Genomic DNA, 17,544 nt, shown 5'->3' with positions numbered 1-17,544 from the left:
TCTTCCCCCAGCTCAAATTATATTCTACCATATCATCGTCGTGTACCTCATCGTTCCCATCCTCGCCTTGTGCAACTCCTACGGCACTGGCCTCACCGACTGGTACTTCGCAACTATTGAAAATAAATAAACTTAATTATACTTTGGATCAAGAGATATTTTTTTATATTCTCAAGACATTTTGTTTCAAAAGAAGGTATTGAAATTAGAAAATTAAATTAATATTATCTTGTTATTAGCAACGACTCTTAGTATTTTCTATGAAATGCACTTAGAATTTCTCTCTTTGTATAAAACCAAAGTGTCATTCATAATTATGACTCTTGGTATTTTGTGTAGAGGATAGTTAAAGGATTGTAAAATTATCTATATAAAGGGATGTACTTGAGTCACTTTGAAAAAAAAAGAGTTAAAAGAATATCAAACAAAACTAAAGTTCTCTTCTTGCAAAAATCTCTATCCTCTTCATTTCTTAGTGAGAAATACTTCAATACTCCTCTCTTCCTCTATCCACCACAACAAAGTGGTATCAGAGCTATGGCTAATGTAGGAGGACTTTCACAATTTTCTCTTCCTCGTCTTACCAACACCAACTATGAGAATTGGAGTATCCATATGAAGGCGTTGCTTGGATCTCAAGATATTTGGGACATAGTTGAAAGAGGTTATGAAGAAGCCGGAGAAGCGGATACTCTTACAGTGCAACAACGAGAGATCCTACGGGATAAGAGAAAGAAAGATAAGAAGGCTCTCTACTTCATCTATCAAGTCGTAGATGAGTCGGCTTTTGAGAAGATTGCGGCGGCCACGACCTCTAAAGAAGCATGGGAGATTCTTCAAAATGCGTACAAAGGAATTGAGAAAGTGAAAAAAATTTGCCTTCAAACTCTTAGAGGTGAATTTGAAGCCCTACAAATGAAAGAGTCCGAATCCATCTCGAATTTCTTTACAAGAGTCTTGACCATTGTAAACCAATTGAGGAGAAATGGTGAGACACTTGATGACAATCAGGTCGTAGAGAAAATCCTACGATCTTTGGACCACAAATTTAATTATATTGTGGTGGCCATTGTAGAGTCCAAAGATTTGGACACTATGACGGTGGATGAGCTTATGGGTTCGCTTCAAGCCCATGAACAAAGAATACTAAAGAGAAGACAAGAGTCATTGGAGCAAGTTCTACAAAGCAAGCTCTCCGTCAATAACAAAAAGGATGAGTCAAGAGGCGAAAGTAGCCAAAGAAGTCGCGATCGAGGACGTGGTCGTGGTAGAGGTCGAGGTGGAGCCTATGGTCGTGGTAGAGGCCGTGGTGACCACAACAATGTAGAGGAAGGCAACCAAAATCGTGGAGGAAGAGGACAAAGAGGTAGAGGCCGAAGGTATGACAAAGGTCAAGTTTAATGTTACAATTGCAATAAGTTTGGGCATTACTCTTTTGAGTGCCACTCTAATCAATCTAATCAAGTTTATGAAAAAGCAAATTATGCCAAAAAAGATGATGATGAAGATGACGTGCTTCTACTAGCACGAAAAGGAGGAGATGCTACCAATCAAAATATGTGATACTTGGACTCCGGTGCAAGTAACCACATGTCCGGGCATAAAGAAATTTTCATAGAGCTTGATGAATCGATGAATGATCATGTTTCATTTGGAGATGCTTCTAAGGTAAAGGTGAAGGGCATTGGTAAGATACTTATTCAACTCAAAGATGAAAGCCAACAATTTATTTTCAATGTCTATTATGTGCCTGATATAAAAACCAACATTCTTAGTATTGGGCAACTCTTGGAGAGAGGATTTGATATGCAACTGAAAGAAGGAAGCTTCTATTTAAGGAAACAAAATAAATTGATTGCTCAAGTTTCTATGTCAAATAACCGCATGTTTATGTTAAATATAAATCATGTTATTGCTAAATGTCTAAGTGCATGTTTGAAGGATATTTCTTGGCTTTGGCATTTGCGGTTCGGATATGTAAACTTCGGTGCTCTAAAACTTCTTTCAAGTAAGAGAATGGTGAAGGGGCTGCCCTATATTGATGCCCCTAATAATATATGTGAGGGGTATATTTTTGACAAATATCCAAGGAGGAGCTTTCCAAAGGAGTCTTATAATAAAGCAAAAACAGCACTTCAACTCATCCATACCGATATTTGCGGATCGATTACTCCTAGTCCATTTGGAGGTCGTCGTTATTTTCTAACTTTTATTGATGATTTTAGCAGAAAAATATGGGTGTACCTTTTGAAAGAAAAGTCAGAAGCATTTCAAGCTTTCAAGGAGTTTAAAGCTTTGGTGGAGAATCAAACTGGTTATACTATCAAGGCGTTGCGGTCAGATCATGGAGAAGAATTCACATCCAAGGAGTTTGAAATTTTTTGCAAATCTCATGGCATTTGGAGACCCTTGACCGCACTATACTCACCTCAGCAAAATGATATCGCAGAAAAAAAATCGGACTATACTTGATATGGTCCGAAGTATGCTTAAAACAAAAGAGATGCCGAAGGACTTTTGGGGTGAGGCCGTCAATTGTGCGGTCTACTTGCTTAATAGATGTCCTACAAAAATTTTAGAAGGGATAACACCACAAGAAGCATGGAGTGGTTACAAGCCCAATATCTCTCATTTGAAGATGTTTGGGTGCATAGCTTATGCACATATTCCAGATCAAAGGAGAAACAAGTTAGATGATAAAAGTTTGTCATGCATCTTCATCGGATATGATCCAAGATCTAAGGCCTACAAACTCTATGAACCAAAAGAGAAGAAAGCCATTATAAGCCGAGATGTAGAGTTTCAAGAAGATGGCATTTGGAATTGGAACACTAACATGGTGATGATACAAGATGAAGAACAAATCAAGGAGCAAACTAGAGAACCAACACCACCTTCATCTCTTATTTCATCGGATGAAGAAGATTCAACAACAATAAAGACAAGGAGCATTCAAGATTTATATGAGGTGACAACTCTCCTAAATCTTATTTGTCTTTTTGCTAATGAAGAAATAATTTTTTTTGAAGATGCTATCAAAGATGAGAAGTGGAGGAAAGCCATGAATGAGGAGATAAAAGCCATAGAGAAGAATGAGACATGGAAACTCACTTCTCTACTAAAAAATTTTGAACCGATTGGAGTAAAATAGGTTTTTAAAGTCAAAAAGAATGCACAAGGTGAAGTGGAGAAATATAAAGTACGACTTGTGGCTAAAGGCTACAAGCAAAAGGTCGGGATTGACTACGAGGAGATTTTTGCTCTCGTTGCTCGAATAGAAACCGTTCGCTTGATGATTTCTTTGGCAACTCAAAATAAATGAAAGATTTTTCAACTTGATGTCAAATTAACCTTTCTTAATGGCTATTTGAATGAAGAGGTATATATTGATCAACCTAAAGGTTATGTCAGAAGTGGACAAGAAGATAAAGTGTTGAAATTAAAAAAGGCTCTTTACGGTTTGAAACAAGCACCTAGAGCTTGGAACTCAAGAATTGATACATATTTTAAAGTTAATGGCTTTGTTCAAAGCCCCTATGAACAAGCTCTCTATGTCAAAAAGAAAGATGAAAATATATTGCTTGTCTCATTATATGTTGATGATCTTATCTTCACCGGTAATTCTACACAATTGATCAAAGAATTCAAACAAGCAATGGCGAAGGAGTTTGAAATGACTGACATGGGACTTATGTCTTATTTTCTTGGCTTAGAGGTGAATCAATTAGAAAATGAAATTTTTCTTTCTCAAGAGCACTATGCAAATGAAGTGGTTAAAAGGTTCAAGATGGAAGAATGCAATCCTATTAGCACACCAGTGGATTGTGGTGCAAAATTATCCAAGAATGATGAAGGTAAGATAATTGATTCTACACTCTACAGAAGCTTGGTAGGATGTTTGAGGTACTTGACATGTACAAGACCAGATATACTATATGGTGTTGGTCTGGTGAGTCGATTCATGGAAGAACCAAAATCAACCCATTGGAAGGCGGCTAAGAGAATCCTATGTTACATTCAAGGTACTCTAAGCCTTGGTTTATTCTATTCTTATTCTAATAACTTTCAACTTGAAGGCGATTCTGATAGTGATTGGGGTGGAGATATGGATGATCGAAAAAGCACTTTCGGATTTATATTTTTTATGGGTGATACGGCATTCTCATAGATGTCAAAGAAGTAATTGATTGTTACTCTCTCAACTTGTGAAGCCGAATATATTGCAGCATCTACATGTGTTAGTCATGCAATATGGCTAAGAAACTTGCTAAAGAAAATTAATTTTGATCAAAATGAAGCTACACAAATTTATATTGATGGCAAGTTGGCAATTGCTTTGAAAAAAAATCCGGTCTATCATCAAAGGAGAAAATATATAGATGTTCGCTTTCATTCAATCCGGGAGCATGTGAAGAACAAAAATATGGAGCTTATTTATGTAAAGACTCATGATCAAATTACGGATATTTTTACTAAACCACTTGGAGTTGATCTCTTCAACAAATTCAAACGTCTACTCGGTATGAAGGATGGAAGACAATTAAGTTTAAAGGGGGGTGTTGAAAATAAATAAACTTAATTATGCTTTGGATCAAGAGATATTTTTTTGTGTTCTCAAGACACCTTGTTTCAAGAGAAGGTATTGAAATTAGAAAACTAAATTAATGTTATCTTGTTATTAGCAATGACTCTTGGTGTTTTCTATGAAATGCACTTAGAATTCCTCTCTTTGTATAAAACCAAAGTGTCATTCATAATTATGACTCTTGGTATGTTGTGTAAAGGATAGTTGAAGGGTTGTAAAATTATCTATATAAAGGAATGTACTTAAGTCACTTTGAAAAAAAAGAGAGTTAAAGGAATATCAAACAAAGCTAAAGTTCTCTTCTTGCAAAAATCTCTATCCTCTTCATTTCTTAGTGAGAAATACTTCAATACTCCTCTCTTCCTCTATCCACCACAACAGCAACCAGCTATACGCCAAGCTCGCCATTTTCATCTTCGGTGCATGGTTCGGTTTAAGCCATGGTGGCATCATGGCCAGCCTGGCGGCCTGCTGTGTGATGATAGGCATCGTGTCAACGACGTCGGACCTCATGCAGGACTTCAAGACCAGCTACCTCACGCTGGCGTCGCCTAGTCGTGGGCACCACCATGGGGTGCATCATCTTTCCGACAGTCCTCTGGATCTTCTACACAGCCTTTCCCCTAGGGAAAGAGCTACCCAGCGCCATATGCCAATGTCTACCAAGGGATAGCGCTGCACGGAGTCGAGGGCTTCTCTTCCCTCCCTAAGAACTGCATGAACATCTGCATCATCTTCTTCTTTTTAGCTATTGCTATTAATGCACTAAAGGAGGTGGCTGGGCATAAGAATTGGCGGATAAATAGGTACGTGACAAGTGCCATGGGGATGGCGATATGCCGTTCTACTTTGGATCATATTTTACGATCGATATGTGATTCAAGAGTTTGATACTGTTCGTATGGGAGAGGATGAAAAAGAGACATACGAGGACATCTTTGCACCGGCACTGGCATCGGGCTATATGTGGGGATGGGATATGGTCGCTTTCGGCATCGCTGCTGGCGCTGGCGAGGGTGAGCTCTCCAATATGCATGGGGTTGTTGTCCGGAGCTGATAAGGCGAAGGTGAATGCCTTACTGAGGTTGTTCATAGGCTTTCAAGCTGATTCGATGTTTAATTAAGGTGGAAAGAGGCTTTTAGGTGGCATTATTTTATTAATTAATTTTTTATCTTATCGTACCATGTGTGATATGTCGGTGTCATGTCAAGATTGGGGAATATAATCTTTCTTTGGAAAAAAAAAATAGACGACAGTTATCTACTTCGATAATCTAATATATATATATATATATATATATATATATATATATATATATATATATATATATATATATATATATTAAAATTAAGATAAAATATATTAGTTATTTAGATTATCTATGTAAGCAGCATGTTACCATCTATGAATGCCATTTGGATCAAAATCAATCTGTAATATACCACGTGTCTTGACGATCCTACCTAACAATTCTTAAAACATTGAATTCAAACATGATGTTATTAGAGGACTGAACTAGATTAATCTTATTTATGTGACTTAAATAAAATTTTTAAAGCCTGATATTATTATCCTCTTGCAATAAAAATTCAATAGTTGAGAATATATATGGATAAAATCATAAATTTGGATGAATATTATTTTACTATTTATCAATATTTGTTTAAAAAATAATCCATTATGTGATCTAAAATCCGTGTACAACGCACAGGTTCAAAACTAGTATATATGCATATTTGATGATATATATATATATTTTAAATGTTGAGAAACACCAGAGAAAGAAAAAGAGAAATAAGAAATAAGAAAGGATAAAGAAGATCGATATTAATGTATAATTTTTTCATTTTTGCTTTGTTTAGGGGGCCCAACGTCACACTTCCATTACCTATTCTTCTCATTTTCTTTTACTTAAATACAATGTTAGGTTTTTAGATTCATGACTCAATTCTCATCCGGCATGAATCAGTAGAGTTAACAAAATATGATACAATGCATGCATGCGGGATGCACTCTTGTATCGTTAACCAAAAATGAATGGATGCATCAAATCATATGTTCAGACCTTCTATATGTTACAACTAAAAAGATGGAAATGCAGTTGATAGTATTGTGGTCACATGCCCAAATAACTATCGGTAAAAATGATACTTATAACAATCATTTAATTGTAATATTTTCTATGCTTGTGGCACTTAATTAATTAACTATTTAACTCATTTTTTAGATAAAATGGATGAATTAATTAAACTAAATTTGAATAAATATATTCATATTAATCCTATGTAGTTAGCCACATAAGATGCCATGCAATTAGTAGTACTATAAACTTTAGAATAAATATGTAAGACATCAAAAGCAGTCAAAGAGCTCAGTTTCTCCAACAATCCTATAATAATGAATGTCGACTACTATTATCAATAAGTACATAAAAAAGCCATCTAACAACTATCATAAAATCATTCTCCAATTAAATTTGTGAAGCTTGTGGTGTATTAGCAGGATATATCAAACATTTCCATATAACACACAATTCTACCATAGAAACTGTGGTATTAAAATATTGAACACCTCCTGTTATAATGAAAACACTAATTGTCCTTCTGATAACAAAACTAAATCCATCAAGTTCACCCTGACCCCACATTGCTATCAAAATTAATCTTGAGAAAACAAGGGGTGGTGGTTCCTTAAAAATATATATATATTAGTTTAGAAAGCATAGATTTTATAAAAAAAGAGCTGCAAATTTCTTCTATTATTGAAAATCCCTTAGTGATAGCCATTTAGCTCCTTTTTCCAGTAGCACAAGTACATTTAAGCATACGTACGAGTCGATTTTGGATGATAAAGAATAACATCAACATTATTTGATCACATCATTTGTCTTCTAGTAAATTATTGTCCTTTCAAGACTTATAACATCTATATATATATATATAAGAAAATATTTTTTAATTAGATGAACAATGTCATATATAAGAAAATATTGTTTTCAAAAAATAATTATCATTCCTATCATATCTCTGTCTGTGTATCTATTAAATAATTAAGAGAGAGAAGTCCTTACCTTACCAAAATCTAGAAAAAAATCAAGTAAAACTTAAAAGAATCCCCATGCCACCTAATTACGGAGACACGACTAGTCTTTATTTTTAGTTGAGCCATAGTTGGTTTTCAACTTTAATAGTGACTCTTATTATGGAAATCAATTATAAAAATAATTGTTATGCTATTAAAGGGATGGAATTTGCTTAGCTAGTTTTTATTTTAGTTAGAGTGTTAGCTAGTTTTTAACTTTAGTTATGACTAATTATGGAAATTAATTATGAAAAATGATTCATTATATCAGTAGGTTTTTTTCTCTCTATGGTCATGCCAGCCCACTCTATAGATACTCATGGATATTTATGAATATAAGTCTAATACTCTAATATGTAAGAATATTATTTTGTTAGTTATACTAGCCTAACTTATGAATCCCATAGAATTTTCAGTTCAATTATCCAAATAGACCCTTGTAGTCCATCTAAAGGAAAAGATTTCCATCTATGAACTTTGTCCCTTGCAACCTTCTCTCACCATTGTTCTAAGATCAGTCCCTATACTTTTTTATAAACATTATAGTCGTTACAAAGTTCATTTAGCTATCATAACATCTTTATATGTAATCATCATTTATTAATATAGTTTTTACATAGTTTGTGCACCTATAACAACATCTATATGTATATAATCATCATCTAATTGACTTTTATGAAATTATGCAACGATCATTATAACAGTTGATTAAATAACTATAATTTAGGATTTTCTATAAATGAGGGCAAGAAAAATATCAAGATGATGATTTGATCATAACAAAAAACCATCATGAATAAATCCTAGTTGTTGGTTTTCTCTGCAGATTCTAATCTCCTTTTGATTATTCAATTCGATAGCATAGGCATATTGGTTCCATAGCACAAGTGCAATGTCACATATTGACATGATTCCTTAAAAATATTTTTTTAGTTCTTTATCTTGTGCTGATTATTGTATAGTTGATGACAATATTATATGGCATATTAATTAAGACCGTGCTTTTTGAATTCGATTCACTTTGCATAGTATCACATATGATGTATGTTTGTCATGTTAATATTCCTTCAATTATTATCTAAGGTAAAATTCAGAATTCTTTAGACTTCTTGAGAATCATACTAGTATTACATATAAATAATTGTATGTTGATTAAAATTATCAATTGAGCTAAATTATTTCATTTGATACATTGATTATTAAAAAAAAATGATTTTAAGGATAACTAAACTATTTGATAGCTTGATTTGTAGTCCTTGATAACCTAGATAACTAGCATTTCCTTTTTCTCTCTTTCTTTTTTATTTTAATGAGGAGGATTTGAATCTAGTGCGCACGACAAGGGATTCTAATTTAAAAGTAGAAAATAACACTAGATGCAATCCTGATGTACATCTCATAGTTCGAATCTTAACTTTCTACGTGTACACAAACAATGTATCTAAAATTTTATATTAATTTATGTTCAGGCCACCAAGAATCTCTTATTAAATAATTAATAAAAATTTGAATTTCTTTTTTTTTTTTTGGGATATTTATTCTTTTACCTCCTCCCCGTGTAGCTATTTTGCTGTGCATTATCGGAATAGAACTTCCACCGGAACGCTACGACGTCACAATGGCCATTATTCTGTCAGCTGGTTTCCATCCGTTGCCGTGGCGGGAGATAAACTTCACCGCTCGCGCGCTCTCCTGATCGCCAGATCCACGCCTCGTATCGCGGCGGGTTTATCCACAAAGACCTTCGACAATCCCGACAATAACGGGATCCACTTCTCGACACACGTAGCGTTGGTGTATCACCTACCGTTGCCCTCAAACAGACTCCATCGTACGGTCAATTCGGAAGGTTTCCCCGCGACACAATACCCAAACTACCCCTATTTATCGCCATCTGAGCGGTGATTCCCAAACGGGCCACGCTAATCCACAAGGGGAATTTCGTCAAACTTGTGGCATCTCGTTCGCTGTTTCCGAAAAGCGAAACTCCCGTGGCTTGGGAGGATGTGGTCCCCGCAGACCCCCTGGGCCCGAAGACCGAGCCACGATCTGGTCACTCGCGGTGAGCAGACTCCTCCCACTACTACGACATTTCGATCAACGCGTCGACGAAACTAACCCCAGAAGGTTCTAGAGCTTGACTTTGATTGGGAACCGGTTTCGATTTCGTCCGGGTCCGGGGAATGGTCCGGGGGAAGTCACGGCTATCCACAACCCCATCATTATTGTATCCCGGTCAAGATTCTGTTCTTTCGGATTCCATTCCTTCCCATTTCCAAAGTACGGCACTTTCTCCAACCCCCGTTTCATCGCTTTCCCACATCACCTCTTTCTTCTCGCCCGGGCCTTTAAATAACCCGTCCCACTCCGCTCACTGTACCATCGCTCCGCTTCGTATTCTCTCTCCTCTCCTTCTTCCGACGGCCTGCTGCCATGTCTCTGTTAGAGGATCTCGTCAACATCAACCTCTCCGACACCACTGAGAAAATCATCGCCGAGTACATATGGTTGTCAAACTGTGCATATTCCGGCGTTATTCTTGGAGGACAATTTTAATCTTCGTAGAGATTTCTGATTTGCTTTTGGTGTTTTTCTTTTTTCTTTTTTTTTTTTTTTTCAGGATCGGTGGATCTGGGATGGATATGAGGAGCAAAGCAAGGGTTAGTGATCGTTTTTCACCCTGTTAATCTCTTTCTTTTTCGGTTCTCAGCTTCTGTTTTTTTTTTTTTTTTTTTTTTCCTGGGCTGTTAACGGAATATAAATGCTATTCTTGGGTTGGTGTAGACTCTTCCGGGGCCGGTATCCGATCCGTCCAAGCTACCCAACTGGAACTACGATGGATCCAGCACTGGCCAGGCTCCAGGAGACGACAGTGAAGTGATCTTATAGTGAGTTGGATATTGTTTTAAGATATTATTAGCATTCTGAATTAAAATATTTGTTTTGTGGGAAATTTTTAACCTTTTTTTTGTTATTTTTATCTGTAGTCCTCAGGCGATTTTCAAGGATCCATTCAGGAGAGGCAACAATATCTTGGTAGTAATGTTATATTTACTTTTTTTAATCTGCTATTTTGGGATTTTTTGGTTTGATAGATCTCATAGGATCTGTGATCTTTGGCTAGATCAGAGGTTTTAATAAACAAATAAATAAATAAATAAATAAAATGCACTTTTTGTTATAATTTTTTTTAGGTTATGTGCGATGCTTACACACCGGCTGGGGAGCCGATTCCTACCAACAAGCGGTTCGACGCGGCCAAGATCTTCAGCCATCCAGATGTCGTCGCCGAGGAGCCATGGTATTGTTTTCAAAAGAATTTTATTATTTTGCACAATTTTTCTTCCAAAAATTGTTTTTTCCTTTATGCAAGTGATTAAATTAGATACAACTTTTTTTATTTTATTTTATTAGAAGAAGTCCCCCAAATGTAATAAATCAGAGTTCTGCTTGATTTACTTAAGAATATTTGTTCTAGGTTGTGGAATGGATCTAATCTTTCTAGCAAAGATGGAGGTCAACCATCTGGTCTTGAAGGAGAGGAGAAATTTTACTCTCTCTCTCTCTCTCTCGTCTCCGTGTTCGTGCGTGTGTTTAAGCTTATGACCAATCAAATCGGTCATACTCCTTTTCTGGTGAATTGAGGCAGTAGATGCATCCATGATCCATCTGAATGTTTCTTATTTTGTAACGATCACTGAAGAGAGGCCTATTATTTAGATTTTAGAACCAAGAATACCATATTTTGCTATAGAAGACTGGGTAACTAAGTGGTCCACGAGGAGATGTCGTCATCGTTCGTGTCATTACACGATAGACAATATTTAACGAACGAACTTTTCTTCCTTTGTTTTCCCTCTCCTTTTCGTTTTTACCTCCTCTTCTCTGCCGTCCTGACCCTTGGAATTTCTCATTGTTGATACAAAACTATAATGGGTTTCTTTATTCTCAGACAGTTTAGTTTATGGTACTTCAATGTCGTAAGAAATAGAATATTTGAAGCCGAGCCCTGTCTAACTGCAAATTTCATCATTGTTGCCTGGTTGTTTTGTGGTACAAACTTGATTTATGAATTATATTTTAAAGAAGGATAGAAATGATAGGCTAGAAATTCTAAAGTAAAACATGGATACTCTCACTTGTTATAGTAATAGATGACCTCATCACCGACTGTTCTCACTGAGCACAATTACTGGGTTCGCGGAAATTAGGACTGGTAGTGACAATACCAGTCCCACTATTTCAGATGGATAGTCTTTCCTGGAACAAGAGTTTTCAGACCCTTTGATTGGTTAATAATATATATTGGGCCCTTAATGATAGTCATTGGGGTTCTTCTATAAGATTTTTTTTTTTTTTTTGGTACAAGAAATGAGGTGGGGGGGGGGGTGACCAGCGTAACAACGTTTCTAGGCATGGCCATGAGGGCCTCTATCTCGCTGAATGAATGTTCAATATAAGAAGCAGTAAGCGTGAATTCTTTCCCCACCATGCATGGAGCCTTTAACCATTACGTCGGGTGAGTACGTCACCCCCAGCCCCACCTCAGTATACGGAGGACTAGATGCCGCATCTTTCCACACCCGCACAGGCATCAGGGATGAATCCCTTCATTTAATCGATTCTTGTAGGCTCGAACCTACATCGCGAGGGAAAAATATCGAGGCCCGTTCCACCTGGGCTATTACTGCAGTGGTTTCTATGAGATTATTCATCATCAGCATTTCACACTATCATTTTATTGGGCATATTGCTGTATATTAAAATAAGTAGCATTGCTTGTTAAGAAATTTGCAGCATTTTTTTAAACAAATAGCCACTCGCACAAGTTTAACAACCTTGCAATTCTTGGCTTTCTTTTATTTTCTAATCTTTCTACTGAACACCCTAGTACATTATACAATTACAAATTTTAAGTACATTTATACATAGATTGAAACTAGCATCTATCTCATAGATACCATGGACTTCCAAAAATTGCATATCTTTTCTATCTCATAGATGACATTATTTTTCAAGAAAAGAATATGTCTTTGACTAGTATCATCTTAACTCATATATACTATTAACTAATTTTGCATAGAGCTGATTACTTCTATTGAAGTGTGCCCATAAATCTGACCTAGAACATCGCACCTTTTCTCCTCGTCAAGTACAAGCTGATGGGCCTATCTAGACTCTGTTCAGAATGAACTGATGTTACTAGGACCTTTTCTGGTCATTTATTGCAATCATTCTTTAGTTACTCTAGTACTATTCTCTTTCTGGCTTAGATACATGCTTAATCCTGGGTTAACTTCATTGTCCTTAGACTTCGCTTTTTGCTTGCTTTTATGTGGGTCACAACAAGTGACCTTGACTTTCACCTGAATTGAATGCATTTGATATTTAAACCCTTTTTTGTAGGCGTTTGGAGATAGAAGTGTTGGTACATAGGTAACATGTTAACTGATACTTTGTTTTGGGATCAGGTATGGCATTGAGCAGGAGTATACTCTTCTTCAGAAGGATGTCCATTGGCCTCTTGGATGGCCAGTTGGTGGCTACCCAGGCCCTCAGGTTTTTATCTAATTAATTCTTTACATATATATATTTCACAATTAGGAATCTGCTAATAATTTTTATCTAACTGAGCCAAAGAGTCCAGATATTTGGCAATATGCAGGGTGGATTGAACCAGTTAGAGTAAACGTTTGTTTGATTAGTTTTCATAGGGATTGTAACACTAACATTATGCAGTGATTTGTTGAAGTGCCTGTTTTAAAATGTATCACTTGTTTGAAATATTACTAGTTTTGTGATTGAAAGAAGAGGATAGAAACTTGCCTCGTTACATATAGAAAGGCAAAATGAATAATGGTTCCTAACTTTATGATAATTATGAGCAATGTACTATGTCCAAATGGCAATATAACTGGATATGTCAGTATTCCATTTGGCTTTCTGTGCACTATGTCAATAGCCAATTATTGACCCTCAATGTTTTGCAAATTATGAATCACAAACTTATGGCAGTAAGTACGAAGCATACGCCCGATAACATAATTGTAAGATAACATCGTCCAAAGGCTCTATTCCTGGGAGTTTGGAACCCAAGTAACCCTCTTCTTTGCCATGTTTAACACTTCTGATTGGCTGATTGTTGGGGAACTACATTTCTGATATTTTCTTATTTTCTCACATAATTCATTGTCCTGGTTCTAGCTGTTGTTGCTGGCATTGGCTTCTTAAATTAACCAAAATTTATCACATGAATTGTTTTCTACATCACAGAAGATGTGTCCTTATTTTTGCCAAAGTCATCTATTTCTCTAAATGATTCATTTGTGGATAGGGCCCATACTACTGTGGTGCTGGAGCTGATAAGGCATTTGGCCGTGACATTGTAAATTCTCATTACAAGGCATGCCTTTATGCTGGAATTAACATAAGTGGAATCAATGGTGAAGTTATGCCCGGGCAGGTAAAGTTTCCAATTTGTTTTATAGGCCACAACGCAAATTTTACCTGTTTATCTCAATGGTAAGGGGAAAATTACTCTTGTATCATTTGTTTCCTTGCTCATGAGTTTCTTTAATTTTGCATATGTGTTCTATATCTTTTCTCAAAAGAGATGATGCTTTCTTTTGTGGTAACAAAAGAGATGATGCTTTTACATGATTCATCAAATAGCTACCATTGGCTTATCGAGAAGTTTGCTTTTGGACATTCTACTCTTTTATAATGCATAGAAATTATGTTAATTAGATTTTTATTGTTCTTTATGTGACTAATAAGTGGATGCGTTGATGGCATTCCAAAAGTCCAAGCTTCGGCATTACCTGCAGTTTCCCTGATGGAATTTATTGAATTTGACAGTGGGAGTTTCAAGTGGGTCCTGCTGTTGGAATTTTTGCAGGCGATGAGTTATGGGTGGCCCGCTATATCCTTGAGGTGAATATAGCAAATGCTTCATAAAATGAATGTTTTGTCTTAGTTGAAGGACGTTCCATCTGCTTTATGAATTTCTAAAGCTTATTTTTGTTAAAATGCAGAGGATTACTGAAATTGCAGGAGTTGTTTTGTCCTTTGACCCTAAACCTATCCAGGTGTGCTGCTATCTTATTTCCTTCTTAAATCCTCCCAAGCAAGTATATTTTTGGTTTTATTAGTATTGTAGTTTCCTTTTGATTACCACTAGCAATTGATGTCTCTTTATTTTTAACTTTTTAAATGGAATCAGGGTGATTGGAATGGAGCTGGTGCACATACAAATTACAGGTGAGCATCTTCTCTCCCCCCGTTCTAATTCCACCTACATGTATAGCATATACAATTTTATGAGACTACAAAATCTCAATACTTTTTGAAAATGCTGAAAAAAATTTCTTGTGTTGTTGATTTCTTTTAAACATTTAAACAGCACCAAGTCCATGAGAAGTGATGGTGGAATTGATGTGATCAAGAGGGCAATTGAGAAACTTGGCCTGAGGCACAAGGAACATATTGCTGCATATGGTGAGGGCAATGAAAGAAGATTAACAGGTCACCATGAAACTGCTGATATCAACACATTTTCTTGGGTAAGGAATGTTGGAGGTTTATTTTCCATACTTCCTACACTATGTGTGAAATATAGATTTGTGGATAAGTGTGTTGTCTTGTGGTGTAAAAAAAAATTTTCATTTGTATTCTATGCAAAACCCTTATCCATAACCAGAGAAAAAGTTCTAAGGATCTACATGAATGTATCCAACCTCGATGTCGGTTGAGATACGCAAACACTCCTCCAAATTATGAACTGTCTTTTGTCGACCATATCCTACTTGGAATGTGCGATAAGAAATCAAAATATCAATGATCTTCTTTTTTAGCATATGTAAGTTTATCTACTTTTAGGGCGCACATAATGATGCATATAGAGGGTCTATAAATATGTAACCTTAAATGTGCTCAAATTGGTGGTAGATTTGCAGTGTTTAAAAATGGCCTCCAAGTGCACAAGGCTCCCCACACTGCGGAATCAGGGGGTGTAGGTTTGCAGTGTTTATTTCTAGTAAATGCAACGTATGGACATTTATGCAAAACGCCAAGTTAGGATAAACCATCATGCATATGTTAGAAAAAGATTACTGTTTCATTGTGTTATTTGCCTATGTGAGTCACGAAGAAGTGTGAACAGGGGGTTTAACAAGCTGAACTGTTAAATGGTGAACTGTCTCAAATTTACTGGCTAAACCTTACTGATTTTGGATGGCTCTGGTTTGGCACGGTTCAGCTGTCCTTGTAATATAGTGTGAGCCTTGGTGCAATGATAAGGTTACTTCATTTTTACCTGGAGATCATGGGTTTGAAGGATGAAGATAGTCTCTCTGTTTGAGAGTTTAAGGCTGCATACATCTAACCTTTCCGGGACCCTCCCCAATGGTGGGAGCCTTGTGCGTTGTGCCTCCATTTTCCTTTCAAATTATATAATATTATAGAATTCTTGAGGGCCCATAACACCATAGAACTTCTTAAATTTACTGCATAGCATGGATAAATATCTGATATAATTGCTATACCTGAAATTTCAGGGAGTTGCAAATCGTGGTGCCTCTGTTCGTGTTGGCCGTGAAACTGAAAAGAATGGCAAAGGTATGACGATGTTTCTTCAATTTATTGGCAATTTGCTTCCCTTCAAAAGACGATTTATAGACCATTTTGTATGTACTCCACAATAACAGTGTTTTTAGTTTGTGCCATGACCACATGTTGATACGATATTTCATAGGTATTCTTCAGTGTTCAATAATTTAATTGTATTTCGTTTGTGTGTTCATAGCTTGGTTCCTGTTGAATTTTTCAGATCTCTCTTTTTTTGGGTCTGATTTAGATTCCAGGGGAACACAACAATCCCTTCCCCTCACACGCACATGCATGCACACCCCTAGTGGGATCTATAGTGGCGTTCCCGTCGTGATGCCACATGCTTGCAAATGCATTTGTTGGACTTCATTTTCTTTTCAATGATTTTGCTTTGATGAGATGTTTTGTAGAGCCTACTTTTTCCACAAGACTTGGATGTCAATTCATCAAACACCGTGTCAAGTTGAAGCTTGTTTTTAGTGTATTCTAAAAGCAATATAATTGGGAAAAAATGGAAAAAGAACTCTTTAGGATTTTTTTTTCCCGGATAATGTCGTAAAGAAGTAAAAGCTTAAGACCTCAGGGTTTCCATTAGTCATAGTTATCAATTCTGCTCTGATGTGTAGGTTACTTTGAGGACAGAAGGCCAGCATCTAACATGGATCCTTATGTGGTGACGTCGATGATTGCGGAGACCACCATTCTTTGGAAGCCATGATGGTTGGGAGATTGACTTGGATCCATATGTTTGTGGTTCTCATACTGGTCCTCTTCTTTTAAAAAATTGTTCTATAATTTGTCTCAAGAACATGGATTGATGGATGTTTGTTATTTGAAATAGTCTGCAATCAGAAACGGGCTGCTGTGGGTCTGTGGATATAACATACCCTAATTTTGAGTGGAATCTTATGCAGTGGCCTTTATTTAATTGGGTGACATGAAGGAGGATATGGTCATTAGTTGTGGTCAATCTGCTTTGTTTTGCTTGCTTAATATAGCATATCTCATATGTAATGTTAAGATAATAGTCTTGCTGAACAAGCGATGTAGTTTACCGGCTAAATTACCAGAGTTTTTCGAAGTCTGAACAAGCTGGTGAATGATGGATGTTTAGGATGCATGGAATCATTGACATCTTATTAGAGTAGAGAATATAATTGTGAGCTCCAAACCTTTCCGTTTACGGCGAGTTGTCAATGATATTATATGGTAATATTGTGAAGGTTCGGTATTTGGAGGTGATTGAGGTGCTGTGAAATCAAATCAACTC

At 36.3% G+C, this 17,544-nt stretch overlaps 3 protein-coding genes across 3 annotated transcripts; all 3 read left to right on the top strand.

Moving 5' to 3' along the window:
- Positions 1-537: 537 nt before the first annotated feature.
- Positions 538-1,401, top strand: LOC114914674 (uncharacterized). Its single transcript, XM_029267487.1, has one exon. It carries the CDS (start codon positions 538-540, stop codon positions 1,399-1,401), a length of 864 nt encoding a protein of 287 aa, XP_029123320.1.
- Positions 1,402-2,503: 1,102 nt separating this feature from the next.
- LOC140852807 (uncharacterized) lies at positions 2,504-3,151 on the top strand. The gene has a single exon (XM_073246372.1). It carries the CDS (start codon positions 2,504-2,506, stop codon positions 3,149-3,151), a length of 648 nt encoding a protein of 215 aa, XP_073102473.1.
- Positions 3,152-10,017: 6,866 nt separating this feature from the next.
- LOC105055426 (glutamine synthetase nodule isozyme) lies at positions 10,018-17,210 on the top strand. Its single transcript, XM_010937231.4, has 13 exons — positions 10,018-10,174; positions 10,288-10,327; positions 10,452-10,555; positions 10,655-10,703; positions 10,862-10,968; positions 13,139-13,226; positions 14,002-14,130; positions 14,526-14,600; positions 14,702-14,755; positions 14,890-14,927; positions 15,070-15,229; positions 16,223-16,283; positions 16,901-17,210. Exons 1-13 carry the CDS (start codon positions 10,101-10,103, stop codon positions 16,990-16,992), a joined length of 1,071 nt encoding a protein of 356 aa, XP_010935533.1. The 5' UTR covers positions 10,018-10,100; the 3' UTR covers positions 16,993-17,210.
- Positions 17,211-17,544: the final 334 nt, after the last annotated feature.

This window comes from Elaeis guineensis, chromosome 12 (genome assembly GCF_000442705.2).
Source record: "Elaeis guineensis isolate ETL-2024a chromosome 12, EG11, whole genome shotgun sequence".
NCBI lineage: Eukaryota > Viridiplantae > Streptophyta > Magnoliopsida > Arecales > Arecaceae > Elaeis > Elaeis guineensis.
The sequence above is the reverse complement of the archived record's forward strand: the minus strand, read 5'-3'. Positions and strand labels throughout refer to the sequence as shown.

What these genes read in the sequence shown, in the direction of transcription:
- LOC114914674 (XM_029267487.1), top strand. Translation starts at nt 538, where the DNA reads ATGGCTAATGTAGGAGGACTTTCACAATTTTCTCTTCCTCGTCTTACC.
- LOC140852807 (XM_073246372.1), top strand. Translation starts at nt 2,504, where the DNA reads ATGCCGAAGGACTTTTGGGGTGAGGCCGTCAATTGTGCGGTCTACTTG.
- LOC105055426 (XM_010937231.4), top strand. Translation starts at nt 10,101, where the DNA reads ATGTCTCTGTTAGAGGATCTCGTCAACATCAACCTCTCCGACACCACT. An exon ending in ATCATCGCCGAGTACATATG is followed by an intron (nt 10,175 to 10,287) that starts GTTGTCAAACTG and finishes TTTTTTTTTCAG; the next exon opens with GATCGGTGGATCTGGGATGG. An exon ending in GTCGTCGCCGAGGAGCCATG is followed by an intron (nt 10,969 to 13,138) that starts GTATTGTTTTCA and finishes TTTTGGGATCAG; the next exon opens with GTATGGCATTGAGCAGGAGT.